This window comes from Drosophila kikkawai, chromosome 2L, assembly GCF_030179895.1.
Source record: "Drosophila kikkawai strain 14028-0561.14 chromosome 2L, DkikHiC1v2, whole genome shotgun sequence".
NCBI lineage: Eukaryota > Metazoa > Arthropoda > Insecta > Diptera > Drosophilidae > Drosophila > Drosophila kikkawai.
The window spans coordinates 2,296,775-2,324,158 of record NC_091728.1 but is presented as its reverse complement, the minus strand read 5'-3'; the positions used below and the strand labels follow the sequence as shown (position 1 = coordinate 2,324,158).

At 44.4% G+C, this 27,384-nt stretch overlaps 9 protein-coding genes across 10 annotated transcripts in view; 4 read left to right on the top strand and 5 right to left on the bottom strand.

The window, feature by feature from the left end:
* The window catches only part of Btk (tyrosine-protein kinase Btk29A), a 49,097-nt gene extending 41,021 nt beyond the window's left edge, over positions 1-8,076 (bottom strand). Inside the window, exons 1-2 of the mRNA XM_017173965.3 lie at positions 7,569-8,076; positions 4,714-4,983 (exon numbers count right to left, since the gene is read on the bottom strand). Coding sequence (XP_017029454.1) covers positions 4,714-4,965 — 252 coding nt within the window. The 5' untranslated portion in view covers positions 4,966-4,983; positions 7,569-8,076. The remainder of the gene's footprint in view (positions 1-4,713; positions 4,984-7,568) is intronic.
* A 217-nt stretch (positions 8,077-8,293) lies between these two features.
* Positions 8,294-9,896, bottom strand: wol (Dolichyl-phosphate beta-glucosyltransferase wollknaeuel). Its single transcript, XM_017174002.3, has 4 exons — positions 9,643-9,896; positions 9,405-9,579; positions 8,852-9,248; positions 8,294-8,787 (listed from the first exon to the last, which is right to left on the bottom strand). The coding sequence occupies exons 1-4, from the start codon at positions 9,706-9,708 to the stop codon at positions 8,445-8,447; spliced, it is 981 nt and encodes a 326-aa protein (XP_017029491.1). The 5' UTR covers positions 9,709-9,896; the 3' UTR covers positions 8,294-8,444.
* Positions 9,168-12,098, top strand: Scgalpha (sarcoglycan alpha). Of its 2 annotated transcripts, XM_017173998.3 has the most exons (6): positions 9,168-9,295; positions 10,264-10,897; positions 10,957-11,364; positions 11,446-11,553; positions 11,635-11,778; positions 11,840-12,098. In XM_017173998.3, the coding sequence occupies exons 2-6, from the start codon at positions 10,335-10,337 to the stop codon at positions 11,949-11,951; spliced, it is 1,335 nt and encodes a 444-aa protein (XP_017029487.1). In that variant the 5' UTR covers positions 9,168-9,295; positions 10,264-10,334; the 3' UTR covers positions 11,952-12,098. The 2 variants fall into 2 exon arrangements, with proteins under 2 accessions (XP_017029487.1, XP_017029489.1); XM_017174000.3 differs by lacking the exons at positions 9,168-9,295; positions 11,446-11,553 and having other exon boundaries at positions 10,210-10,897.
* A 218-nt stretch (positions 12,099-12,316) lies between these two features.
* LOC108079625 (polyprenal reductase) lies at positions 12,317-13,472 on the top strand. Its single transcript, XM_017174004.3, has one exon. The coding sequence runs from the start codon at positions 12,418-12,420 to the stop codon at positions 13,396-13,398; it is 981 nt and encodes a 326-aa protein (XP_017029493.1). The 5' UTR covers positions 12,317-12,417; the 3' UTR covers positions 13,399-13,472.
* Positions 13,431-14,841, bottom strand: Ostgamma (oligosaccharide transferase gamma subunit). The gene is made up of 4 exons (XM_017174001.3): positions 14,650-14,841; positions 13,843-14,569; positions 13,618-13,780; positions 13,431-13,554 (listed from the first exon to the last, which is right to left on the bottom strand). The coding sequence occupies exons 1-4, from the start codon at positions 14,734-14,736 to the stop codon at positions 13,539-13,541; spliced, it is 993 nt and encodes a 330-aa protein (XP_017029490.1). The 5' UTR covers positions 14,737-14,841; the 3' UTR covers positions 13,431-13,538.
* Positions 14,842-15,100: 259 nt separating this feature from the next.
* Positions 15,101-16,671, top strand: Mettl14 (methyltransferase like 14). The gene is made up of 3 exons (XM_017174066.3): positions 15,101-15,295; positions 15,370-15,886; positions 15,944-16,671. Exons 1-3 carry the CDS (start codon positions 15,230-15,232, stop codon positions 16,552-16,554), a joined length of 1,194 nt encoding a protein of 397 aa, XP_017029555.1. The 5' UTR covers positions 15,101-15,229; the 3' UTR covers positions 16,555-16,671.
* Positions 16,672-16,753: 82 nt separating this feature from the next.
* On the bottom strand, positions 16,754-18,178 carry LOC108079670 (coiled-coil domain-containing protein 97). The gene has a single exon (XM_017174068.3). It carries the CDS (start codon positions 17,858-17,860, stop codon positions 16,772-16,774), a length of 1,089 nt encoding a protein of 362 aa, XP_017029557.1. The 5' UTR covers positions 17,861-18,178; the 3' UTR covers positions 16,754-16,771.
* Positions 18,179-18,259: 81 nt separating this feature from the next.
* Positions 18,260-23,745, top strand: LOC108079614 (ATP-binding cassette sub-family C member 10). The gene is made up of 5 exons (XM_017173989.3): positions 18,260-18,765; positions 19,250-21,202; positions 21,261-21,955; positions 22,018-22,987; positions 23,046-23,745. Exons 1-5 carry the CDS (start codon positions 18,414-18,416, stop codon positions 23,522-23,524), a joined length of 4,449 nt encoding a protein of 1,482 aa, XP_017029478.1. The 5' UTR covers positions 18,260-18,413; the 3' UTR covers positions 23,525-23,745.
* On the bottom strand, positions 23,705-27,209 carry mtsh (mitoshell). The gene is made up of 6 exons (XM_017173990.3): positions 26,919-27,209; positions 26,470-26,820; positions 26,127-26,412; positions 24,545-25,718; positions 24,334-24,480; positions 23,705-23,994 (listed from the first exon to the last, which is right to left on the bottom strand). The coding sequence occupies exons 2-6, from the start codon at positions 26,774-26,776 to the stop codon at positions 23,848-23,850; spliced, it is 2,061 nt and encodes a 686-aa protein (XP_017029479.1). The 5' UTR covers positions 26,777-26,820; positions 26,919-27,209; the 3' UTR covers positions 23,705-23,847.
* Between the last annotated feature and the right edge of the window lie 175 nt (positions 27,210-27,384).

Sequence of the window (27,384 nt, the reverse complement as noted above, 5' to 3'; positions counted from 1 at the left end):
GTATTAGCATAGTAGCTGTGCAATTATCTTAAGTAGAAAGGTGTTATTAGAAGGATGTTCGTTCCTAAGACTACTAGTTGGGGTAGTTTGAAAATATCGATATATCGGTAATGTATCGACGCGAAAGTAGATATTTTTACCAATTTCTTGTTTGTTATTGCTCTTGTTTCTTTTAAAGTATTAAGTAAGAATTTTCTCTATTAATATTAATTTTTTTAACCATTAAGAACTCCAATTATCTTCAGAATTCTTGTATAAAAAATCCATTTTATTGTGTCTAAAAGTTTTCTGCCAATTCTCCCAAACGAAAGTGCATTCCCACATTCGTTATTCACACTACGCCCCCCTTTGGGTTCATTTCTCTATTTAACGCGCATTGCATTGCGACCCGCCTTCCTTTCGCGAAATTGTTATTTACAGCCTTAAGGGGTTATCCGGGTTTTGAAATTTCAAAAAATTCATTTTTTTCAAACTTTTTTATATAATAGTACAAAGTGTCAGAAATGTTGTCCGAAAATTTCAAGTCGATCGAAGCAAAACTGTAGGAATGGGAGAAATTTAAAGCCCTGCGCGTCGTATGAGTCACAACTGGCAATTAAAACTTTAAACATGTTTTTCTCAAAACCACTTTCTTGAAGTCGGTAGTCAAGATTTCTCGAAAACTAATAGACCGATCGACTTAAGATTTTCCACACTTCTTCTAGACATGTTTTTCTTGTCTCTGAACGAAGGATTTTTTATATCTTTAATTAGAACCGATTTTATAACCCCAAATATGGCCAAAATTGACGTAAAAAGTGTAATTTTTCATGAAAAACGCTCCCAAAAATTCAATTTTTAATTTTTAAAAAAATCCTTCGTTCAGAGACAAGCCAGACACATAAGCTAACAGAAAAATTTTGGTTTTTTGATTTCAAATAAAAATTGACGGAGAAATCCTGCCTACCGCAAGGACATAATTTTTTTTAGGGTTAAGTTCAACCCTCCCTCAACGGCTCATTTGTGAATATTTTTTGTTCAAAATTTTACAGAATTTAGTTCAAACCTTATGTATTAATGTAGAATAAATGAAATTTGCAAAATTGTCATAGGATCTTTTAAAAAAATTCTGGAAAACAGGCCTTTTTTTGTGGTTCTAAACCCGGATAACCCCTTAATCTGTGCGAAATGTATTAGAGAGCAGAACGAACGCATTGGCAGTGCCAGGGAGCAGGGGGGAAATGCAAACTGCAAACGGCAAAGTGTTGGCAAACAAAGAGTCCAGGTTCAATTAGCATACCACCGTGGTGAGCCATAGAGGATGATTCTTTGGTCCCTGGGTTCTTTTAGTTGGGTTCGGTTTGGTTTGGTTCTTTGGTTCTTCAGACCCACTTCAGTTGGTTTTTTTTTTTTGTTCCTCTGTTGTGGGACCTGCGACTGTAACTGGGACCTGGCCCAAGCTGCGATTTTTATGACAGGTTAATGACACAACTACGACAACGATGTACCGCGACGATGATGATGAAGCCTAGGCAGTGACTACACCCAGATAAAAATGAGAAGATTTTATACAAATTGAGTGTAGATTTTAATTGCCTATATGGTATTTTAATATGATTATAAATAGGTAAAGGAAAATCGAAATAAATAATATATTAACTCTTATTTCAGAATAGAATGGCGAAATGTAACCTCATACAAAATATAATCTAATAAATATTAAAAGCCCAAATGGATTGAATTTTTTCCCAGGTGTAATTCCTGTGCAATGACTAGGTGGCTACGTGGATGAGTTGGCCCCGGCTCCGCTTGTTGCTGGCTCTTTGTCCCATTAATCAGCCCGCTCCGTGTCCGAGGGTCTGACCCCAATAAACATGACGGCTCGGACATTGGACTACAAGGAAGCCAGTGAGCGAGGAAGGAAGGAAGAAAGGATGGCTGAGCATCGAGAGAAAAGCAGCTGGCCATATCCATCTCAACTTTCCACCAATGGGGTAGATGGGTGAGAGAGACCACACAAAGAAGCCACCGCGAATCAATCAATTAATTGAACATTTTCTACATGAGTTCATCGAACCTCCGAACTCGGCAGCAGCAGCTTCAGGGAACAAAAGAAAAGCGGTGAGCGACGGGGGTGGGCTAGGGAAAACCAGCGAATTGAATAAATGAATGGGAAAATGATGGGGACAGAATGACAGGAGAGAATGATTGACACCCGTGTCGGTTGTCTCCTCAAAATTTGAAAAACTTTTAGGATGAGCTGAGATTTAGATGCTAAGATTTGTCTGCCATTGAGATTTATCCAACAATCCAAATACTTGTAATTAATGTAAAATCAATTTTGCAGCTTAAAATTAATGGTATAGAGTTCCTGAAATGAGTCCTTGGGATATGACAATTGTTTTGTAGAGAAAATGTTCATTTTTTAACAATTTCAAGAGTCTAAACTTTTTTTGTTTTATGAAAAATTACTAAATTATTTATACAAAAATAAAATAAAGAAAAACTTTCGTTTAACTAAATTCTCTTGAAAATCAGTCTAAAACTATGTTATAAATAAATTATATACACATAATTCTAAAGACTTACTGATCTGAAGATATCGTTTAGAAATATGTATCATTTGTATCATTATTACGACCATTTTCCATTTTCTAAACAAGGAAAACCCCTAAAAATAATAAACCCCTAACCATAACCATTCATTTCAATCAAGCCCTATATGTATTTTTATTGCATAATTTTAGGCGTATCCCTTAGAACCAACCAAACCGAAAACACAATCTAATTCAATTACGAAATTCAAACTTGGCACATAAAACTAGTATCTCCCCGAGGGATATATGTATATATTTCGCCTGCGTGGCTTACCTAGGAAATGCCAGATATGTGCGTCCTTTTTTGCTGTTTGCTGGTGTTGTTGGGCGTCAGGATAATCCTTTTAATTTAGGCGCAGAAACGAAACACACAAAATTCGAATATTTTTGGGGTGCGGCAAAAATGAGCGGCAGGACACTCACGCACACACACGCACTAACGCACACACACACACACTGAGGCAGCTGGCTACACTTGAAAAACTTTTGTTTTGGGTGGGGCGTTTTCTTTCCTTTTCCCGTTTTTTCTTCGGTGGCTTTCGGCTAGATTCGCACACAATTTTCCAATGACGCCATGGAAGGAAATTGCTTTTGAAAATGTTTTATTTTCTTACTGTTTTTTATGGTAAGAAATACAGGATATTCACTGAACTTTAATGTTAAAGTTAGTTACTCAAACGTTTTTAGTTAAACATTTGTATTTGAATAATGAGAAATAAGGGTGGTTTCACCTAGCCACTGAAAACCCAATCAAATTTTCAAGGGTAGCAGCCGGCGCGTTAGAAAACTCTTAGTAATTCGTTTAAAAGCACGATTTATAAATGGTTAAGAGATTTTAAACAACTTTTAGTTAATTATAATCCAAAGAGTAATAAGCAAATTGTTAAAAAACAATTAATAGAGCGTTTTTTAAGGGAGCCGGAAAATGATTTTTAGCTCAGAAAAACACGCACGAAAGCACGTCCTTATGCGACCAAGCCAGGATAGAAACTCCTGCCACGGTTACTGAACTTCATCCAGGATTTTTACGGGGGAAGCGCTGCGCTCATGGGAAGCTTCCAATTGGAAGTGGCATAAAGCGGGATAGGACAGTAACTCTACACCCGAGGGTGGGTTTTTTCACCGGCTAACAGCTGCTGGTGTGTGTGTGTTGGAGACTATTTTCCACCCCCCACAGTGGATAATTTCCAGACTGGAAGGGATGTTGCCGAAGCGGCGTTTGGAGACTTTTCTTCTTCTGAAAAAGCGACATTTGTTTTGAAACGAAAGCAGCCGGTTGCATGAGCAGAGTAAATTTTCCGCCCCCACATACTCCATCTCTCCACTCCCCTCATTTTCCGTGTGGTGGTGAAAATTGCTAGCCGGTAGGTGCCGTAATAACGACGCAATAAATGACGAAACCATGACGACAAGATGAGACGCCCACTTGAACATGAATAATGAACGGGGAGCCCTCCTTTTAATTCATCATCCTCGTAGTCCCCGTGCTCAGTACGTAGTTCCCTTTCCCAGTTTTTAGATCCCTGTCCATAGAACTTGTTCCCATTCCCTCAAAATCTCTCAAGAAGTGTCATTGTCAGCCGGGCAACTGACTAACTTTGGCTATAGTGTTATCTTTTAGCTGGAACTACAGCGCTTTCCAACTAGGAGTTCTCTCAGCAATCTCACAAATTATTTGATTTATTAAATTACAATTGGTCTTTTGGATAAGAATGCAGTGCTTTTTAAGGTCCTAAATATGGATTAATATGGTTGAATTTGTATCTAATAGAAGAGCTTTTTAAGATAACCAAAGTTAAAAGTATCATAATGACCTATAATGCATGTTATGATCAATTATAATGTATAAATATTCTTACATATTCCTGACTGAATTCAATTCAATAATTTATATTATTTATAGTTATATTTGATATTCTTCTAATGGGCAATCTCTCTGATTTATAAATAAACTCGTACTTCGCAGATCGATAAAAAAGACAAATTTATAACTTCAGTTTCCAAAATCACAGATTTTATCAACGCATATTTCGTAATTTCATATAAGATTATGTTGATTTTGTTGATTAATGGTTAATTTTATGTGTATTTCGAATTAAACCTGTTGTTGACATGAATCCGTAATTAAATGACTCACCTCCACGTTTTCCACGTCGAAATAGGAGAGTGTCTGCTTGGTCAGCTCGAACCAGCGATGTTTGTAATTCACCGGCGTGAAACGTTTCTTGTTTTGGGCCCTTTTGACCATCGAACCAGATTTTACCACATCGTAAAGCCGCTCCGACATTCTATCCAATTTGGCCTGAAAGGATTTACTGCTGGATCGCATCGATGAAGATGACTTGATGCTGCCATTGTGCGAATTCCGATGCTTGGTGCCCATCATCATCTTGACAAGAAAAAGTATCTGTAAAGCCATATAATAAACCAAAGATTATTAGTTGCCAAAAAACTATGTTAATATTTTGAGGGAGATTACCAAACAAATATTTAACCCATTTTTGTTAGTGAAGAGTGAATAGTAAAATATTTAAGTAAATTAAATAGAATTATTAAACAAATAAGATTAAAAGTAAAAAAACGATTTAAAGAGCTTTCCGTGGGTTTAAATCAGCGATAAAATTTGATTTAAAAAACATAACATTTTATTTATATACACAAAAAATTATATGGATATACATATAAATCATAAACCGATTTATAAATCCCCTTACCAAGTAGATATTTTATTAACCTATGCTTTGAAAATATTTAATCACATAATTTAATAGCAATAGTTGCGCTTTTTTAATAGCTTTTAATTTATGGGACTCTTAAATACTAATAAATATTTAGGTATTAGAAGAAAACAAAAAAATTCTATATAAAGATTTGTTTTTAAATATTTTTTATAGCCCTAAGAATAACAAAAAAATCTTTAGTGTATATCAACCATTTAAAATAAACTCTTCAGCAAATACTGCGAAAAGTGATTCGGAATAATTTTATGAGCCATTTTTCCAATGCGTCACAAGTGATGGGTTAAAATTAGAAGCACAAACACACAACAACAAAGCAAAAGAAATTGGTTACAACACACGCCGAAGACAAGGTCATAAATCAGCTTTCGGTAGGGGGCGTGGGCGTGCGAATCTTTTGGAGCGCCCTCGAGCCAATGAACCTTTGAAAGATTAAAGCCATTCAGCCATTGGAGCATTGGATCACCGGGAGTTACCTGGCTGACTAATTGCCGTGGGCGTTGCGGCTGACATCCATCAGATACATATAGAGACTAGAGCCAGAGACTTGTCTGGAGAGCGAGAAGAGTGGACAGACGAGTCTTGCAGCAAATCGAACGATTAAACGGACAATTAATTAGCCCCCTCGGACTAGAGAGGAGACGTTTAAGTATACTATATACAGTGATCACTCGCTGACCTTGAAGTCGCTGCAGTGCACAGAGCGGATTAAAGGATTAGCCTCCAAGGCGGGATATTCCGTTTCCCTTTCTGGTTCTCCTTCCTTCTCCGGCTCTTCTTCCTTTTCTTGTGGCGAACACAACGTAAGCGAAGCGAAGAGACAACTATAAGGCGCAGGAATTATCACACTTCACCGAAAGCTAACAAGAGGCGGCAAAACTCCACAGGAGCGAAGTGCGGGACATTTTAGGGCTTAAATATATTGGGTTATATAAAATAAAACCTGAATAATTGATTTATTGTTTGGCTTTTACGAGCTCACAAAACCCCCATTAATCAGGAAAATAATATGGATTTTTTTACAATGAAAAATTTAATATTTAAGAAATATTTTATTTCTAAAAATGTATTTATTTTGTAAATTTCTTAGATTTCTATAATTCATTTCCTGCTGATCCCTAACTCCACTCCTGATCCTGAACATGCACTAACACGTCTGTCCCGCATGGAAATAAACGAAACGAAAACAAAACAAAGGCGACAACTACAACAACTGCCTGCCCACCCCCACCTCCTCCCGCCCTCTTTAATCAAGCAGAGCCGCCACAAAAGAGAGGCGGAGAGTAGAGAATCTCGACGAGCTCCCTGCGCATGGCCATAAGTAATGCTTGGAAAAAAGGAGGAAAAGGATGGCGGAAAAAGGCAGAAGGCGCAATGTGTACATAAATCTTTTCGGAGGAGCGTCCACACACTTGTACGGATATATATACGGATATATATGCACATATAGCGGGCGTGGCCTGGCAACTCGTTTTTGACTTTGAATTTCGCCACGCAAATGCTCTTCGGTCGCGCTTAGTTTGTATTCTTCTTTGCCATTTAATTTTTTGTTTATTGTCGCAGCTTTTTTTCTAGTCGCGTTTTGCGATGCTAAGAAGAGTGGGAGAGGGAGAGAAGAAGAATCTGTGACCTTAGCAAGAATTTCGAGACAATTGGAAAGCGTTTGGTTGGTTTTTTGTCAGTTCTATTTGTTTGTTTGTTAATTAATGAATTTTTAATTCATTTAATTCAGATATTTAAGTAATTATAAATTTATTTCATTATTTTTATGAAAACAAATATAATCTGTGGGTCCAATTGGAATTACACATGTAATCGCACTTTATGCTGATTAGAAACATTGCATTTCCGTGTTCTTATCAGCTGCATTAAAAATCTAGCTTATGCCACACAAAATTACGTCTTAGGGGTTAGTTTTATTTATTTGTAATATAATTTAAAAATTATCTCCAAAAATTGAATAAAATCAATTATAAACCCATAGTTAGAAACCCTCTGCTTTGATATATTTTCCACTCTCCCTATGTCCCCATTCTCCCTCTTTTCGGTGTCCCCTCTCTTTCTTATCAGCTCAAACAAAGCGATAAATCCCAATAGTTTTTCAAGCGCAGCTTGCAAGGCAATACAAAAAATGCTGATAAAACAAAGAACAAACGGCGAAATTCGATAGCGCAACAAGGGACCAAAGAGAGAGGGAGAGGAGAGAATAAAATAAAAGGGAATCAAATTGATAACTGTGCCAGTTCGCGCTTACCACAAGTGCCGTTGATTAAGCAATTTGAAGCAATGACCCGACCGCATTACAACAACAACCACAACGATGGAGATCGCACTAACAACAAGCCCCAAATTGGAGAATTGGAGAATAGCGGGACTTTGTAGTAAGCAACAACAAATCACTTTCGTTTGCGCGGCGACGACGACGACGCGAAATATAAAAAATCAACCGCCCGGCTTGTTCAGCATTTGCAAACTGCGAAAAAAAACACTTTATAAACAATATACCGCCGCGCAGCAGGCACAGCTGAGCGCACACCAATACGCACACCGAGACACCCGCGCGGCGTACAGAGCAACAGGCGCAGGAATTCCTGGAACTTTTCTCCCAGTTGCACTTTCACGCCTTTACGACTTAAAGGAAGCACTTTTCTCTTGTTTGTTCAAGTGCCAGCTATCGCGGCTACTGTCGGCGTTTGGCTGATTATAATTAACTTTATTATTTCGCGTTTTTTTTTAAGGAAATCCGAACAAAACGCGCCGCCGCAGCCAGTGTGTCCAGTGTTGCCAGATGAAATGTGGGCTTTACGAAGGTTGCCACATGAAAATGTGGCTTTTTCCCTAAAAAATCTCAAACAGCGGAGATTTAAGACTAAAAAATGCCACTAAATTCAAAAAATTAATCAAATAACCTATGCTAAATATTGTAATTTTTAATTTAAAATTGAATATATTGAACTAAAATAATGCAATGATGTGCAATTTAATTTACTTTCTTTTAGTTTATTAGAACAAATACTGCGTACTTAACTACACTCTTTTAAGGCCTACACAAAAATAGTATTCAGAAATCATTTTAGAGTTTTGGTAATGCAAAAAAATGCTTGTCGGAAACGGGAAATGAGATTCCCCATCAGTTCTCCTTCTTCTGGATGGCGGCTATCCTCCAGGCGCCCACCAAATAACGCAGCCAAATCATCCCCAAATCGGTGCCCATTTGCAGCCAGGACCAGAACGGCGTAAGTTTCGAGCCATCGATCTCCGTCCAGCGGACGGCAACCTCCGACATGGGCACCTTCAAGCGCTCGGCGAGGAACAGAAGCTCCACATCGAAGGCCCAGCGTTCCACATGGAGGCTGGTGAAGAGTTTCCTGGCCGTTGAGCGGGTAAACAGCTTGAAGCCACACTGGGTATCGCGGATGGAGCGAACGGCAAAGAGCCAGACCAGGAAATGGAAGCCATGCATTAAGATGGTTCTGCGAATTCAAGAGGAAATTAGCTCTACTCTCTCAGTAAGCCTTTAAAATAATGATAAAATACCTAAAGAAACTCCTCGTGGCAATTGCATCATTCTCCAGATGCGCTCTCGATCCAATGGCAATGCCATCCTCTTGCCACTCCGGCGCCAGTTGCTTTAACGCCTCCTCCAACTTGTCGTAGTCTGGAAACTTGGTGGCTCCATCCGCATCGGCGAACAGGAGATGACGTCCGCGGGCACTCAGGACACCCATGCGTACGGCACCACCTTTTCCGCGATTCTCGATGAGTTCGAGGACACGAACCTTCTCGGCTCCATGCTTTTTGGAGTACCGCAAAGCCACGGAGACGGTGGCATCCTGACTGCCATCGCTCACCACAATCACTTCGTAGGTGAAACTGGGATTCCCTGCGGATTTCTGTTCGAGAAAGGCCAGGCACTCGTCCAACATGGCAGGCACTGGAAATAATACGAATCATGTGATGGATTACTCATGTAGAAATAAGGTAATTACAGGCAAACTTCCTTTAACATCATTATAAATCGAGGCTTGACTGTGTATGATTGATCACAAAAACGCGATAAACTAAACTTCAACCATAAAAGGCAACTTACAACGCAGCTCCTCATTGTAAGCTGGCACTATGACACTGAGCTCCAAACTGGGCGACTCCTCAAGGCTGGGAAATGCGACTGTCTTGATGCTCCGCGGATCTAGGAATGTCTCTTCATCCTTGTGCCTCTTGATGTTGGGATAGGGCTTGGTTTTGTACAAAACCAGCGCCACAACCTGTGTATAGTCCGGTTATCAATAGTGATAATGATTTACGTGTGTTTACCCAGGAGAACTCACCAGCAGAACCGCAACTGCAATCGCGGAGAGCAGATAGAAACATAGCTGGCACAGGCAGGGAAACATCGTCTGGCTTGTTTTTTAAGGGGTTGGCCGCTTAATTAAACAGGTGCATCTGCTGCTGCTGCTGCTACCTGTCGTCAGCAGACATTCCTTCTTCCAATTTGTGCGAGATACGGCGGTAGCCACGTATTGGTTTCCAAGAATTTTAGCCCGAAATTTGCCAGGCGGCAGCTGATTAGGGTTGTCGCTCAACTAGCGATGGGACTCAGTTTATTGTGGTAAGAAATTATCGATAAATACAGCTATCGAAATAGTAAAATAAAACGTTAAATTTGAAATTAATAATTACTCATTAATCTTTTTAATTATTATTTTTAAAAAATTATAATTAAATAAATAAGAAAATATTAAACAAAAAAAAATTTCCTAATAACCAATTTCTTAGTCCCAAAACTGACCTTAGTCACAGGTGTTTTTTATTATGAAACCCCAATGCGCAGGCGCTCTCTTTTTAAATAAAAACAAAATATTTTTTGGGGGAAAACATCTCAAAAATCTCACATCTCTTTACCTCTCTCAATTGGATACACACCATCGGAATTTTTCGTGTCTTTCTAGGCGGATTTAGTACTTGTTTATTGTCAATTAAAAATGTGCTTGTGAATCGAAGGCAGGAAATTAAAATTAAAATGAATCGGTTAAGCTTTATACTGCCCATCTTGGCCTTAATGTGGAGCCAGGAGGCGGCGGCCACTAAACTGCAGGCCAGTGTGGGGGAGCTCTTCACGTACAAAATCGAGCCGCAGCTCTTCAATTGGACACATCAGGTCATCAGCGAACAGTTTCGCTATCGTCCCTCGCTGATGAACTATCCAGATCTGCCCAGTTGGATGCGATATATGTATAGCCATGAGTACCATGCCGGGTTCCTGTACGGCACACCGCCGGAATCAGCGGCTGGCAAGGATATCAGCCTGGATGTGGTGGCCTTAAATCGCCAGAATTACGAAACTCGTCGCATTGTGTTAGCCATGTTCGTGGCCCACAAGTTTCCCACACCAAATGTCGTCCAGATGAAGATCGACAACTTGAACTGGGTGCATCTAATGGATCCTGGGCGGGTGGAGAATCTGCGCAATATATTCCGAAAGGATCTGTGGCCAAACAGCAAAGAGGACTTGAGTGTGGTCTTTATGGAATCGGCTGTGAATATGGGAGGACGCTTACCTCTGCGTCCGCAGCAACGTGAGGGGTGGGTGTGGCAAAAAAGTTACTATTTTATAAACAAATTAATATTTTAATATCTTTCAGAGTCATTGTTCATGTAGGCAGCTTTGCCCAGTTCTCACCCCGTCTAAAGGAGCTCCAGGAGGAAGTGCGTCCTCTGTATAAACTTCCATCCTGCACCTATAAGCGCACCTCCGTCCAGAAAATCTTTGAGAATGTGGGCTTCAAGCTGGACTGGTGTGCCTTTCGAATGGTGGGCGTGGAATCCCCCACGGAGATTCTCTACCACAGCGGCAAGCAGAATGAGCAGCAGGCGGCAGAGGAGCAACCCAGGCAGGAGCAGCAGGATCGCTGGATGGGAATCTCAAGGGAGGATGTGCCCGTGCGGAATTACATCGATGAGTTTGCCTTTGCCTTTGCCATTCCAGGCATGATCTTTGCCATCTTAATAGGAATGCTGTCGGCGGTGTTGTGTTTCCAGCACGAGAAGTTGTGAGTGGGAAAAGTCCCGAGATTAGTGGGTTATAATTTTTCTTTTGTTTATAAATTTCTTGTTTCTTTTTTGGTCTTTAGTTCCGATCCGCATTCTGAGTTTTTCTTTGCCAACATTTTCCACATCTGCGAAGAGTCCTGTGCGCCCAGCGCGTCAAGCGATTCTGATCCGGATGATGGTTCTGAGAGGTGATTTTCCAAGTTATTTATTGAGTTTTTACTTTACAGAAACTATGTGCAATTTTCTTGTTAAATATGTGTGTTTTTTAGCTCTTCAAACTTGGATTATCCCATGTCCTCGACGGTTCAGATGGTCCAGTGCTCGGATAGCAAATCCAATCAACCCATAACCACCTTGAAGAGCCTGAAAGATCCAAATTTCCTTCTGGATAATATCAGTATGCGATCTCAGAGGTGAGCTATTATTATTTACTATATAAAAACCCCTTTTAAACATATTTTCGATACATTGCAGTCCCAACAACAGCTTTTATCAGTTGGACTGTGGCACCTCTAGCATTTATGCTCGCCCCAAGCCTCCTCCTTACAAGGGCGGCACTTTAGGCCGGAATGGTGTGGATATTTGACAAACATCCCCTCGTGTCCTCTACTGCTAAAAACAGCAGGCAAATTTGGATCTGAAGCGTTGGAATATTAACAATAAGCAATATAGACGAGGAGCGTTATCACAATTGCATTAAAAAAAATACTTACACCTGCCGAAACATAGACAAGCCATATCGTAATTATCAATTTATATATATGCATATGCAAGCATGAAACTGTAGCCAATTTAAGATGCTCTTTGAATTATTAAAGGCAAATAAATAAAGGATTGTTTTTTACGAAAAAGCCCGCCCAAGTTATCGATTAAGCTGGGTTCGATAGGCAAGCTAAAGGTCCAATAGAGCTTAGATAACGGTTGCAACCCTTTAAAGCCGGCCTCGCGCACCCTGGCAACCCTGGCAGCGGCCAGAATGAACATCCGCAAGTTTTCGGCCGGAGAAAGTTTTTACCGTTTTTCCGCGCTGCATCGACTCGAGAATTTTCGCAATGGCGCTCGCCAACTTTGGAACCATGGAGTTCTTTGAAAACCTAATCGATCGGCACAAGATCAACCTGCTGCAGATGATATTCGGCACCTTCATCGCCACGATCGTCTTCTTTGGCGGCCTGATGACATTCCTGGAGAAGTACCTACCGAATAGCATCCGGCAATCCTTTCGGTACGGCAAGCACAGCTTCAAGGGCGAAACGGATCCTTTGGTGGCCTGGCTGGAGGTGCCCAAGTCCTGGTTCAAGCACTTTTACATCTTCGCTGTGGTCTGGAGCTGGCTGGGCTTCTTCCTGCTGGTGTCGACGGTGAGGGATCAGCGCGAGGCTCCCGAGTATGTCCTTCGCTTCCTGGACTTTATGGGCGGCGGCCGGAGCCATCGGAAGGTGGAGATCGACTCGACAACGGCCTGTGTGGGCGCTTTTATGCTGACGCTGCAGTGCACCCGCCGCTTCTACGAAACCAGCTTTGTGCAGATCTTCTCCAGTCATAGCAAGATCAACCTGAGCCACTATGTGGTGGGCTATGTCCATTACTTTGGGGCCATCATTGCCCTGTTATCCAACACCTCGGGCTTTGTGCGCGGCACTCGGCCCATGGAATTTGCCCTGGACAAACTAACGGGCCAGCAGATACTCTACCTGGTTGTGTTCACCGCCGCCTGGCAGCAGCAATATGCCAGCAACATAATCCTGGTCAACCTGCGGAAGGACCCCCGTACGGGTAGCGTCAAAACGGAGAAGCATCTGCTGCCCAAGGGTGGACTCTTCCAACTCTTGTCCTCGCCGCACATGTTCCTCGAGGTGGTGATGTACTTCTGCATCGCCGATTTGTACATGCCGGTGCGGATCTGGCGCCTCATCTTCCTGTGGGTGGCCAGCAATCAAACGATCAATGCTCTGCTCACCCACAAGTGGTACAGGGAGACTTTCAGGGACTATCCAAAGAACCGACGTGCCATCATTCCGTTCCTGCTCTAAAGACTTTTTCGCATTTTTTGTATACAAAATAATTTAGTAGTGGAATTTTTTATTAAAGTCGTTTTTACACGCTCTGCTGGGTGATTTTTAACTACAAAGAACGATACATTACGCGGGGGGGAAACAGGTCCTGCTGCAGTCTATTTGAACAAGAAACTGCAAGGAGAGGGAGGATTACAAGGATTAAGAAGTGCCATGAAAAGTAAAGGCTTAACTCACCTATAGGGATAACCCTGCGCTTTGGACCGGAATACAGACAGCAGGAAGGAGAAGAATACGGTGAGCAGCACCAGACCCGTCATGGCCATAATCCTGTTCTTGTTGTGACTCTTTGGTGTGCCCGATTCGATAAGGAGAATCATGCCCAGGACAATCATGGCGTCTGCGAAAATGGAAAACCCAATTAAAACAATTTTAAAAAGATTTAAAAGCAGCAAAACTTACTCAAAAACATGACAATGTACGTCTCCACCACCAGCTGTCCCTGCGAGGAACCATGGATATAGGCCACGCCCCCGTTCTGCGACTTGTGCACCAGCGGCGGTCCACGAATGTGATTCCACATCTGGCCCGAGATCATGGCAAAGCAGAACAACACCGCAATGGCGCCCCAAAGGTTCTTATTGTACAGAAACTCCAGGTTATTCCGCCGAATGTAGAGGAAGCTGCCAACCAAGGCCAGCAGAGTGATCATGGCCACCGTTCCCGAGTAATTGGGAGGACGGAAAATACGAATGGTAATATCCGTGCGTTCCGCCACAAACTTGGCAATGGAATCGGCGGCAAAGCCAACGCGATGAATGTCCATGGTATCCGCTCCCTTCGGCTTGCCCTTGGCCGGGAAATGCATAAAAACAGGGGCGGTGTTCAGGCGCAGCAGCTGGAACACCTCAGAGCCCTCATCGAAGTCCACCATGGCGAAGAACAGCTTGTTGGAGTAGATCGAGGAGAAGCGATACGAGTTGGCCACAATGGCGAACTCGTCGTGGGCATGCCTACAGATCTGGCATTGACGCGATGGCGCCAGCGCCGTCAGCATCACCACCATGGAGTAGTTTTTCGGAGCACTCTTCACATACTCGCGGAACTTGGGGCCATTAAAGCGGAGCAGCGGCTTCTTCATGTTCATGTCCACCAGGTTTTGTACTTTCTCCGACAGCGACAAGCCCGTCTGAAGGAAGATAATAGAAACACGATGGATTACCTCCAAGCCGGCACCCAGGAAAAGTGACGTGGCCACCAAAAACAAACCTTAGATCTGGTCTGAGCGGCGGTGTAGACCGCAAAGATCGCCACTAACAGCAGTGCGCTGAGCAGCGTCTTGTGCACCAGCTTCATCCTGCGGCCCGATTCGTTTCAAGTTTAAACTATTTCACTAAATTTAACGCTTAATTGCAGCGAAAAATCTTCCGGCGGCGCATGCAGTTGATTGTGAGTGGCAACGTCACTGTGAGTTTACTGTGAATGGCGTTCCTTAGCGATGGGGAGAAAAAGTCTATCGATAGTTGAGAAGGTTTTCTTTCGAATAAATTTTAGTTATTAAATAAAGGCATTAAATAGGTATTTCCAGTCAAACTAGACGTCTTTTTAAGAAAAGGCAACTTAAAGTTTAAAAAAAAGGTAACTTCAATAAACTTTCAAAAGAAAAACTACTACAAATAAATTATTTTTCCAAAATAATTCCCAAACTATAGTTGTTATCGATAGCCGCCATTACTAGTTTACCATCGCTAGACGGCAAATTTTAGTTGTCTTTATTTTAATTTAAGAGTTTTTCGTAAAAATTACACTATTTTAGGGATTTTAAACCGTTTTTATACCAAAATTGACCATGAGCGATGTGCTGAAGAACTCCCAGGAGCGATCCCGCAAGCGGCGCTTGCTTTTAGCGCAAACTGTAAGCATCCTGGCAATGAAAACAATGATTTAAACAATTTAAAGCATGTTTATTGTGTATTCATCATTATGCAGTTTGGGCTGTCCAGCGTGGATGAGCTGAAGAAGGTCCTGGGCAATGCGGAAGACACGAACAACAGTCGCCAGCTGAATCCCAGCGGCCAGCGGGAGGAGGAGGATGGCGGCGCTTCGTCCTCGAAGAAAACTCCCAATGAAATCATTTACAGGGACTCATCCACGTTCCTGAAGGGAACACAGTCTTCCAATCCGCACAACGACTACTGCCAGCACTTTGTGGACACGGGACAGCGTCCCCAGAACTTTATCCGTGACGTGGGCCTGGCCGATCGCTTCGAGGAGTACCCCAAGCTGAGGGAACTCATCAAGCTGAAGGATAAACTGATCCAGGACACGGCTTCTGCTCCCATGTATCTGAAGGCGGATCTAAAGACGCTGGAGTTCAAGACCCTGGGCACCAAGTTCGATGTGATCCTGATTGAGCCACCGCTGGAGGAGTATGCAAGGGCAGCGCCCTCGGTGGCCACCGTTGGAGGAGCACCACGCGTCTTCTGGAACTGGGATGATATACTTAGTAAGTTGGCTCTTATATACATCAATCCCAAGCTTGTAATTGTATCTTTTCTGCCAGATTTGGATGTGGGTGAGATAGCCGCTCATCGCTCCTTTGTGTTCCTTTGGTGCGGCTCCTCGGAGGGCCTGGACATGGGTCGCAACTGCCTGAAAAAGTGGGGCTTCCGTCGATGCGAGGATATTTGCTGGATACGCACCAATATCAACAAGCCCGGCCACTCCAAGCAGCTCGAACCGAAGGCTGTCTTTCAGCGCACCAAGGAACACTGCCTGATGGGCATCAAGGGCACTGTACGCCGCTCCACCGACGGGGATTTCATCCATGCCAATGTGGACATTGATTTGATCATTTCGGAGGAGGAGGAGTTTGGTAGCTTCGAGAAACCCATCGAGATCTTTCACATCATCGAGCATTTTTGTCTGGGCCGCCGACGCCTGCATCTGTTTGGCCGGGATTCCAGCATCCGACCAGGATGGTTGACCCTTGGACCAGAGCTGACCAACTCCAATTTCAATGCAGAGGTCTATCAAACGTACTTTGCGGAGGCCCCGGCCACCGGTTGCACCAGCCGGATTGAGCTGCTGAGGCCCAAGAGTCCGCCGCCGAATAGCAAGGTGCTAAGGGGGCGAGGACGCGGCTTTCCACGTGGCCGTGGCAGGCCTAGATAGCCAGCACTGTCTCATTTTTAACTCCCAGCATCAGCAACATTTTTGCATGTATTCTAGTGTCTAAGATCAAGATTTGTTAAGGGATTAGATTAAGATTAAAGACTATATTTGCTGCAAGTTTTGGTTGTCTTAATTCCTTTTTAAAGGATCTTTTGGGAGCTCCTTCTATGGTTTTTAGTTAAATTTAAAGTCTGTACACTTCTTATAAAATATATATTTAATTTTGCAAACTATGATGATTGCTGAGATGTCGCATATAAATATCCAGCTCATCCTCCTCGCTGGACTCCTTCGACTCGTTGGCCTGCTCCGGCAACTCCTCTTCATCGTCACTGTCCTTAAAGTAAGCATCCTCCTCATCTTGTTCGATTTGCTTAAGATCATCCAGCTGGGCATTGTCATCGACGGCTGTATAATCAAAGTCCTTTTCTTCTCCTCCCAAAAAGCGTTCCTTCATCATGCTGAGAAACTCATGTCGCAACAGTTTTCGCTCTCCGGGATTATAGAACTCCGGGGTGGAGATTTGCTCTATTTTTGCTGGCGGACGAGCTTCGGCCACGCGACTTGTGGAGCAGGCAATGGGCTCATCATCGTCAAAGGCGCCCCATTGCTTGCGACAGGCCAAGGGGACTTCAAATTCTGGCAGAGCAGAAGGAACAGGAGCACTAGTGACCTCCTCCTCCACCTTTTCCTGTTGCGTCTCTGCCAGCAACTCATCCCTCTGCTGCTTCTCCAGGGAGTGCATTAGTATGCCCGAGAAGCTGGTGTTCCTCACATCGTAGCTATCCCGCTCCTTCTTCTCCGCCTCGGTTAGGTATTGACCCACCAAGTCCTGGTAAAGATCTGGCGCCCTTTGCATCATTTCGTGCTCGCTGAAGTATTCCCCCTTCTCCAGCAGCTGCTGCATGGCTTGGTATCTCCTGTTCTTAATGCACACCGATCGTGTGCTCAGCTTCCTTTTGAAATCCTCCAGCAGCAGACACATCTCCTCGAGGCTTTCATCCGGCTTATGGGGCTCTCTGACAGCCAGTTCCTGGAAAGAACTTAGTTGGCGGACATTCAGGTAGCCACCAAATCGTATGAGGAAGGTTTCCCGGTTCTTTTCAAAGGATTCCCGTGCGATTTGTTGCTTCTCCGCAATGGGAATTTCTGGATCATCGATTTGCTGTGATTTAAAGACGATGTTCTGGTTTTCAGCCAGGGATTTGAAGATGTCTGTTAGCTCTGCGGGTAATTCGGGGTTTTGGCAGGTGCTAACATTGCCCTGGCTTTCGTCCCCTTCTTCAGCTTCGCCTCCAGTTGTCATAATTGTTTAAACACGGTTTGGAAATTGTGTGAAATGAAAATGTAAACAAATGCTTCTTCTTGCTTTGAAACAAGTTGGCAGCTCCGGTAGTCCATCTAATGCTTCCATTTAGCAATTAATTTGGAGATTTCTAACTTATTTTAGTTTGAAGACTTTTTTATGATTATTAAACCATTTTGATTTGCTATAATATTTAAGTACCATGTTCTTATTTATTTTTTGCAATCATTTTTAAATTTATGCAAGTTTTTACGTGTTTCATGTGTTCAATTTTTGCATTTTGGAGAATTTGGAGAGATTTCGCTAACGGGAACGCCTACCGGCTGAGTTTCATCATCACTTTGAAGCAAGTTGGCAGCCCTCACAAACCATAAAGCGGCTGCTTATTTTCACAACGAATCTTTATCAGTAGTGTGTTTATCGCTGTCCACAACCAACTACAACCCGCGCATAAACGCCACTCGGTGGTGCAAATGTGCAGCCAGCGACGGCGATGACTAATTGATCGCAATTAAACCAAAGAAAGGAATCCCCGCCCGCCTACGAGCCAAAGATGTCGTGGAGCGACTTTGCCTGGAACTGGACGGAGTTCTGTCCCACGGGATTGAAGCCGTTTGCCAACGATACGAACGATTTGCTGCCCTGCTTCCAGGAGATCCTGCTCCAGCTGCCGGTGTACACGGTCTTTGCAGCCATATCCGCCTACAATTTCGGCAATCAGTCAAGGCCTGTCATCCGGAATGCCCTGCAGCTGCGTATGCTGTGGCTGCGCACATTCCTGGCCATTGTGCTGGCCCTGCTGCCGGTGGCCAAGGTGTTCGCCTTCCAGCGGGCGGGCATTGAACTGCATGCGGCGGATGTGCTGGTGGCCTGTGCCGAGTGTATTATGTGGGTCGTTCATAGCGGTGAGTGTTGCTGCGGTTTTCCTGGCCTTGTATTGATTTCATGGGGCACTTTCCGGCTTTCACTTTCAGGGATTTCGATTTCATTTGAATTAATCCAGTTTTCGATACGTTTTTAAAAGTCAATTAGGCTTCTTTATATATTTTAAAGCTCAATGAAGAGTCACCGATAAGCAGAAATAACATTTAAAGACTTGCCTTTATTGATCCACCTTTTTGCTGAACAAATAATGAAAGCAAATACGTTGTCTTTTTTAATAAAAACAAGAAAAACTCTAAAATAACAGTTGAACATAAGCGAAACAACATTTGCAGCTTGAAATTCCTACCAAGATGAGCGCTTTTTACACTTTAAATAACAATCATTGATCCAAAGAAAACCCTTATAAGTTTATATAGAAAACCCCGTTTCTCCTGCTAACAACTAATTAAAACTACTCATTCCCTGACTTTATCAACTGATTTCCCTGGCCTTCCTTTCATATAGGTTTCCTCTTGACTGCCCGTCAATATGGTGAGCTTAGTCACCGTGGCTCGCTGCTAATCAATGTGGTCTGGCTCACTGTTGTGGTTCTGGATGGCGTCTGGTTGCGTACAAGTCGCCACTTTGCCTGGTGGCCCTGGAGTTTGGCCACGCTAGTGTGTGACCTTCTATTTGGAGCCTCTCTAATACCCAAGGGTAGCGCTGTATACTCCAGTATGCCGCGAGGAGGAGTTACCAGCGGCGAAGATGAGGCGCTTCTGTCCCAGCGCTATACTTACTTCCACTTTGATCTGAACGAAGGTCACTTGGGGCATGCCCAGGATGAAGCTAATGTGGGATCCCGCTTCCTCTTCCACTGGGTGTATCCCCTGATAGCCAAGGGAGTGGCTGGAAAGTTGAGAAAAATCGAGGATCTGTTTGATCTGCCAGAGGCCTTGAATATCACGCGGTTAAGTGAGCGTCTACACTTGGCCCTGTCGCAGTCCCAGAGCTTGTGGAGAGCCTTACATCGCTGCTTTGGCGTGGAGTTCTACCTGATTGGAGTCTTAAGACTGATTGCGGATTTAAGTGGCTTTGCCGGGCCCCTGCTGCTGGGAGGACTTCTGCGACAGGATCACACGGACTCCAATGAAGTTTACTACTACGCCTTGGGACTCTTTGGGAGCACCCTGCTGTCAGCCTTATGTTCCACGCACTTTGATTGGCGCATGGCCATGGTTTCCATGAAGATGCGCGTGGGAGTGGTGAACTCCATTTACCGAAAGGCCTTGGAGGCGAGGGTCATCAAGGACTCCAGGCCGGACATGCTAAATCTCATGTCCACGGACACGGACAGGATTGTGAACTCGTGCATCAGTTTCCACTTCTTCTGGAGCATTCCCTTCAAGCTATTTACCACGCTGTACCTGCTTTACCTGCAATTGGGAGCTGCCTTCCTGGCCGGCGTGCTCTTTGCCGCCCTGCTCATACCCATCAACAGGTGGCTGGCCAAGAGGATTGGCATCTACTCGAGTGGTCTGATGACGGCCAAGGATGCCAGGCTGTCGGCCACCACAGAGACCATGCAGGGAGCCAAGCAGATCAAGATCAATGCCTGGGAGGATATATTTATAACCAAGATACGAGGACTGCGTCAGGAGGAGCTAAGATTCCTCTCGAAGAGGAAGTACCTGGATGCCATGTGCGTTTACTTCTGGGCCACCACACCCGTGCTGATGTGCCTGCTTACCTTTGGTGTGTCCGTGCTCATGGGTAATCCCCTGATAGCCTCCACGACCTACACCAGTGTGGCCTTGCTTTACATGCTCATTGGTCCTCTGAATGCCTTTCCCTGGGTGCTCAATGGCTTAATCGAGGCCTGGGTTTCCATCAAGAGAGTCCAGCAGCTCATGGATGTGCCCAATTTGGACTACTCCTCGTATTACAATCCCATCATGCGTGGAAGTGGCGGTGTTTTGGGTTCTGGAGACCTAGAAGATGCTCCCTTGGATGCGCCCAGGGCCAGTGTGTTGCAGATGAAGTGCGCCAGCTTTACCCACGAAGAGAACTCTGAAGCGTCTGCCTTCCGCCTGAAGGACATCAATGTGGATATTAAGGCGGGTCAGCTGATATGCATCGAAGGACCCGTGGGTGGTGGCAAGAGCACCTTTCTCTCGGCCATTGTGGCCAACCTGCAGTGCACCGATGGCGAGGTGTGCGTCCAGGAGTTAACCACGGGCTTTGGCTATGTCCCACAGTCGCCGTGGCTCCAGAGAGGCACCATCCGAGATAATATCGTGTGGGGCGCACAGTTTGACGAGCAGTGGTACAAGACAGTACTCCATGCCTGTGCTCTGGAGGAGGATCTGCAGATCCTAGGCGGAGATCTAATAGGCGTGGGCGAGAATGGCAGGACCCTGTCTGGCGGTCAGCGGGCGAGAGTGGCTCTGGCCAGGGCGGTTTATCAGGATAAAAAGGGTGAGTAGATAAAAAATAATTAAAAATTTAAGAGCAAGAACATCCTAATCCCCCCTAGTCTACCTCCTGGACGATGTGCTCTCCTCGCTCGATGCCCATGTGGCCCGTCATATCATTAAGCATTGCATTCTCCGACTTCTCAAGCACAAAACCCGCATTGTGGTCACCCGAAGCATTCAGTTGTTCTTCCACGCCAATCAGATACTTCAAGTTAAGGATGGCCACCTACTGCCCAGTGAATACATGACCCAGAGCATTGACCTGAGCTTGGAGGAGGATGAAGATCGGGAGCTAGCAAGCCGGCCACGATCGGTGGAGCTGGCCAATCAAGATGACAAGAAGAGTGTGGATAGCTTGCTCCTTGAGGAATCCCGGGAATATGGTCATCTTTCAAGCAATGTTTTCTCCTGCTACTGGAAGGCAGTGGCTTCTCCCTTGGCCTTCACTGTCCTGCTCTTTGTTTTGCTAATGCAACTGACCCGGAATATGAGTGATGCCTGGCTGGCACATTGGGTCACAGAGACCACATTGGATCCACATCCGAATGATACTTCCTTGGAGCATCAGTTGATGAGACCTGAGCTGGGAAATGACACAGATTCGGGTCACACCACGGGCTTCTATTTAAGCATCTTTACAGCCATTGCGTTGAGCAATTCTCTGGTGACTCTGGCCCGAGCTTTTCTGTTTGCCTACGCAGGCATCAAGGCGGCCATTTTCATGCATGAAAATCTGCTAAAGAAAGTCATGTTTGTGAGTAATAAAAGTTACATTTTCTGGAGTAATTTTTTAGTAAATTATCTTTATTCCCTCAGGCCAAGTTCAATTTCTTTGACATCACCTCGGTGGGTCGCATCCTCAACCGCTTCTCCTCGGACACCAACACCGTGGACGATTCCCTGCCTTTTATACTCAACATTCTGCTGGCTCAACTGGCCGGTTTGGTGGGTGCCCTCTGCGTCAGCTTGTATGCCATGCCCTGGCTGGGCCTGATCATCATTCCCATGGTGCCCATCTACTTGAATCTGCAGCAGCGTTATCGCCATGCCTCCAGGGACATCAAGCGGCTGTCGAGCAATGCCATGTCGCCGCTTTACACTCACTTCACGGAGACTCTCCAGGGTTTGACCACCATAAGGAGCATGCGGGCCAGTCCCCGCTTTCAAAGAGACTTCCAGGTGAAGTTGGAGGAGAGCATCAAGGCGCAGTTGACACAATCAGCGGCTCAGCAATGGCTGGCCTTGCGTCTCCAGTTGCTGGGAACCCTATTGGTGGGTGGAGCCGGTCTCTTGGCCGCCATAACAGCTTCGCATGCAACCAATCCCGGTCTGGTGGGGCTGTGCATCTCCTATGCCTTGTCCATAACTGGACAATTGGGAGATCTTCTCCACGCCGTGGCCGAGACAGAGCAGGAGCTGGTGGCAGTGGAGCGTATAGATCAATATCTACAATTGGAAGGAGAGCAGAATGCGGAAGGCAGTGCTGATCCACCTTTTGGTTGGCCCACCCAAGGGGTTTTGAGTTTCCGCGAAGTCCAACTGAGCTACCGGGAACACTTGGCGCCAGCCCTGAGGGGTGTGACCTTCCAAACTGAGGCCTTCGAGAGGGTTGGGATTGTGGGACGCACGGGAGCGGGCAAGACGTCGGTTTTGGCTGCCCTCCTGCGGGTGGCACCCTTGTCCCAGGGCGATATTAGGTTAGATCAGGTGAATCTGAAGACTCTGGCGTTGAATGTGCTAAGGGAAAGGATAGGAGTGATCACCCAAGAGCCGTTTCTCTTTGAAGGTAAGTCGGGGTTAAACCTGGCAAACTCTTTTATAATATCTTGTTTTATCCTTTCCAGGCTCTGTTCGTGAGAACCTGGATCCTAGGCATGCCTTCTATGATTCGGAGATCTGGCATGCCATCAAAAACTCGGCAGCTGCCACTCTGCTCGTTCAGCAACTAGGCGGTCTGGATGGCAAGGTGGAGCAGTGCGGCAATAACTTATCGGCGGGGCAAAGGCAACTCCTCTGCCTGGCCCGGGCTTTGCTGAAAAATGCCAAGGTGGTGGCCATCGATGAGGGCACTTCCAATTTGGACGACGAATCCGATTTGAGCATGCAGCAGGCCCTGAGAAATGCCTTCAAGAGTTGCACTCTGCTGTTCATAGCCCATCGGCTGCGTGGTCTCCAGGCCATGGATAGGATTCTGGTCCTGGATGATGGCAGGATTTGTGAGGAGGGCAGACCGCAGGACTTGGCCTCCAATAGCTCAAGCATTTTCCATGGCATGCTCTTGGCTCAGGACATAAATCCAGAGGAGTTTTCTAGTGCGAATTAGTAATAAAAGCAAATGATGTATGGAAACCTTGTAAATAAGTCTAATTGTACGATTTTATTTATTGTTTTTTTATCTATAATTTTGTATTATATATTTGTGTTCCTAACCTGACTAAAAAAAACATAGTTAATTACTAATTATTCTATTTTTGTAGTGCAAAACGAAAGGCGAAATGTGAAATGTGGTTACAAATTGAAATATAATATTAAATTACATATTAAGAGGCATTCTTTCTATTTTCTAAGAGTTAACAACATGATAATGGCTTCAACAATTGATTTTCATTGACTAGAAACTTTAAAAGGTAACAAAGAACACCTGTCTTATATTTGATAGTTGAATAGCTTCTCGCCGGGTCGGCCCTCGATATGATCGTATTGATTGGGCTTGTGCGGTGGCTTGGACAGCAATTCATTCACAGATTTGTCGTATAGTTCAATGTACGCCAGCAGTTTAACGTCCGCATATATCTGGGATATTAGTTTTGGGTTAGTAAAAAGATTTTTGTTAGTTTTGGGTGGAAATGTAGGGAGAGTTATGCTTAGTTAATGGGTGAAATGATGGAGTTTACAAATAAGAGTTCTTTTGTAAGCTCTGGGTGTTAATATATGAGATTAGTGCCCAAATGGTGACCAGTGATTAGTGCATTAGTCCATTTAAATGGCCCACTCATACTGATACCTTGACTTGGCTGGCTCCTTGATCTAAAAAAGCAGCAGAAGGATAATTATGGAAATACAAAAATAAAAACAAGAATATAAAAAAAAAACAGTGTGCTGATGTCTTGTAAAAACTAATACAATCAATACCTGCAGGTAGCATCGCACCACAAAGTTGATGCGACGCAGATCGTGAATGGCATGATATAGATGGTTATAGGAGGCACTCTCGCACTGTAGGACAATGGCGCGAATATCAATGAAGTCGTCCTGGCAGCGATGGAAGAATTCCGGGTACTGGAAATAAAAGTTAAAACATTAATAAACGTAAGTTAAAATTATTTAATTTTACGATACTCACATAGTTACGGGTAAACTGCTTTTGAAAAAAGTGATCCAAGTTCTGGAGCTCCATGATGCCAGTACTAAGCTCGTACAGCTGCCGTGTGACATCCCGCTTGATCAGGCTAAAGGGATTAATGCAGCCCCTGGCATCGGTATGACGATCCAAATGTTTGCGGCAAGTTCCCTGGCGAATCCCCTGCGCTGCTGCTGGCGTGGCTGATGGAGCACCCTGCCAAGGCCACTGTGTCTCGATGGGTTGCTCTCGGTGCTGATGTCTAGCCTGCGGCATCTCAATTTGCTTCAACATCTCTTTTTGCAGCGGCTGATAGGTGCCAGTTTTCAGATAAGTGCCATTGGCGTCCACATTGCGCTGCGTCTCCTCGGAATCCTCGATCATGGTATACAGATAGTTGAGACTCACACCGGACTTGGGCTTGTAGAGAGCAGAGGACTTTGTGGAGGCCACACGCTGCTCCTCGCTTTCGGGAAAAGTTTTAAAACCTGCTCCTCCTCCTGCTCCCCCAATGGGTAGAATCGGTGAGCTGCTGGCCGCTGGACCTAGTCCTTGTCCAGCAATAATACAATTGTTTTTCTTGCACGACGCGGTGCTCTCGTTGCTATCGTTGAAGCTCCAGATGGAGCTGGCATTATTCAGGCTGAGATCCTTGCTCACAAAGGAATTCTTCTGCTTCAGGAGCAGGTCATCCAGGTTCACAAACGATTTTATGATCATCTCCACCAGGGCCAGTGTTTCATTTTGCCAGGAATCAAAGGTGGCCATAAATCCACTTGGCAGCTCATCCTTGATCTTGTTCAAGCCATCGGGCGTGTTATAAACATAGCCCTTCATGATGACCCAAGCATTCACAATGCGCGTAAAGACAAATATGAAATCCTTGACAGCCCAGGCAATGCCCTGGGAATTGATGTTTGCCAGGACGCCATCCGGACGCAGAAGATCCTGCTTCAAGCGGCCGCACAGCGTGTCGATCTTCTTGAAGCACGGACGGTTGCGATGGACACTGGCCACACGTTCGGCAATTTCGCAACCCTGCAGCGAGATCGTAGTGATGTCGTGGAGAAGCTGCTGATGCAGCATCACCTCGGAGTTGCGTTTGGTGCTGGAGTGGACACGAAATCCGTCGCCGGCACCGCAGTTATCGAAGGAACTGTCACTAGAGTCGAGATTCCTGAAAAAGGCATAACGAAAGGGTAACGAAAAAGCCAAGGTCCGAGCAAAGCGAAAGAAATCGAAAGAAAGTCTCAATCAAGGAAAATGTTTCCAGAAACATGTTGAGCAACACACAAAATGTTGCTAAAGAACATGTTGAGCAACACTCAAAATGTTGCTAAAGAACATGTTGAGCAACACTCAAAATGTTGCTAAAGAACATGTTGAGCAACTTCCATTGGTGCTGTCAACACAACTGATAAAATTAATGTAAAAAAGATTTATTATCACGGGAATTATGATTATAAATATTTAAAAAATTAAAAAAAAAAATTGATTATAATTAAAAAAATATTTATATAATATTTGTCCATAAATTTATTGTAAAAACTCATAGAAAATTCTTAAAAATCAAGGTTTTACTTACTTTTCTTCATCGGAAGCTGGCAGCGTTTCCATCTCACTCCCTTCATCGGGCAGCAAGTCCGCCTGAGTGGCTACATCACAGGTGCGCTTGGTTGGCGAGGGCGTCTGAGCCTGGGATTGGGTGGCACTGGATGAAGTCGCCGGCTTGTTGGGCAGGAGAACAGCAGCTCCTCCGATACCATTGCTGCTGCTGCCACCATTATAATAGGGTGGGGCATAGTAGCCGGCAGTGCTCGTCGAGGCACGGGCCGAATACACCTGACCTTGGCCATAGGCGTTCATCGAGGCTAAACAAAATCAAAGAAGATTTTTATGGCAAAAGCTCAATCTTGATTGATTCTCACCTGAACTGGCTGCATAGTACTGGACATTCGGCATGGGCACATAGGCCATGTGACCCAAGTGGGCTGCGATTGGGGCTGCAGCCGGTGCCGGTGCCGGCTGATGGGTCATGCCGCCGGGAAATAACAGAGCCGTCGGTGGGGGTGGTGGTGGTGGCGGGGCCCAAGCCCAGGTGGTCTGCGAGACATGCTCCTGGACAAAGACATCCGTGATCATGCGATTGCGGTCCAAGTAGGTTTGCTGATACAGCGACTGCTGGCGCATCGACTGCGTGGCCATTGGTGGCACCTGGTAGATAGGAATATTCATCTTCCCTTTCACACACAATTCACAAAATCTGACAGAAGAATTCACTGACAAAGAAGAAGGAATTCGAAACACAAGTCATTGCGAAGAGTAGGGTTAGCTTTCAGGTGAAAAAGCACGTGTTTCTTCTTGGCAAAACAGTTACCTGGACTCAGGTCTTGGCCACCTCACTTAATCTCACTTGACCCGTTAGTTCTTGGCTACGAACAGCTGCTGCTCTCGATGAAGTCACAAGGAAAAAGGAACTTTTTTTTCGGTTTAAAAACGGCCACTAGAGATGCTAAGAGATCGGTATCGACTATCGTCTGCACTTTAGAGTGACCGTTGCACAACACAATAGAAAAATATAAAGCCAATTTGAATGGGAATTAAGATTCAGGCTTTACAAAAAAAATTTTGGAAAAGTAAACAACGTTTAAAGAACAACAACAAACGAATTTTGAGTGAAAAGTACAAGAAAGTATTGTTCTGAATTGTTTCAAAAGTTTCATAAACAGTTTGTATGTCCTTTAATTTTAAAAAACTAAACTTTAAAAATTTTCAAATCGAATAAAACGTATAGATAACGGTCACAATAACTATCGCTTATATCGATAGTTGCATCCCAGTGT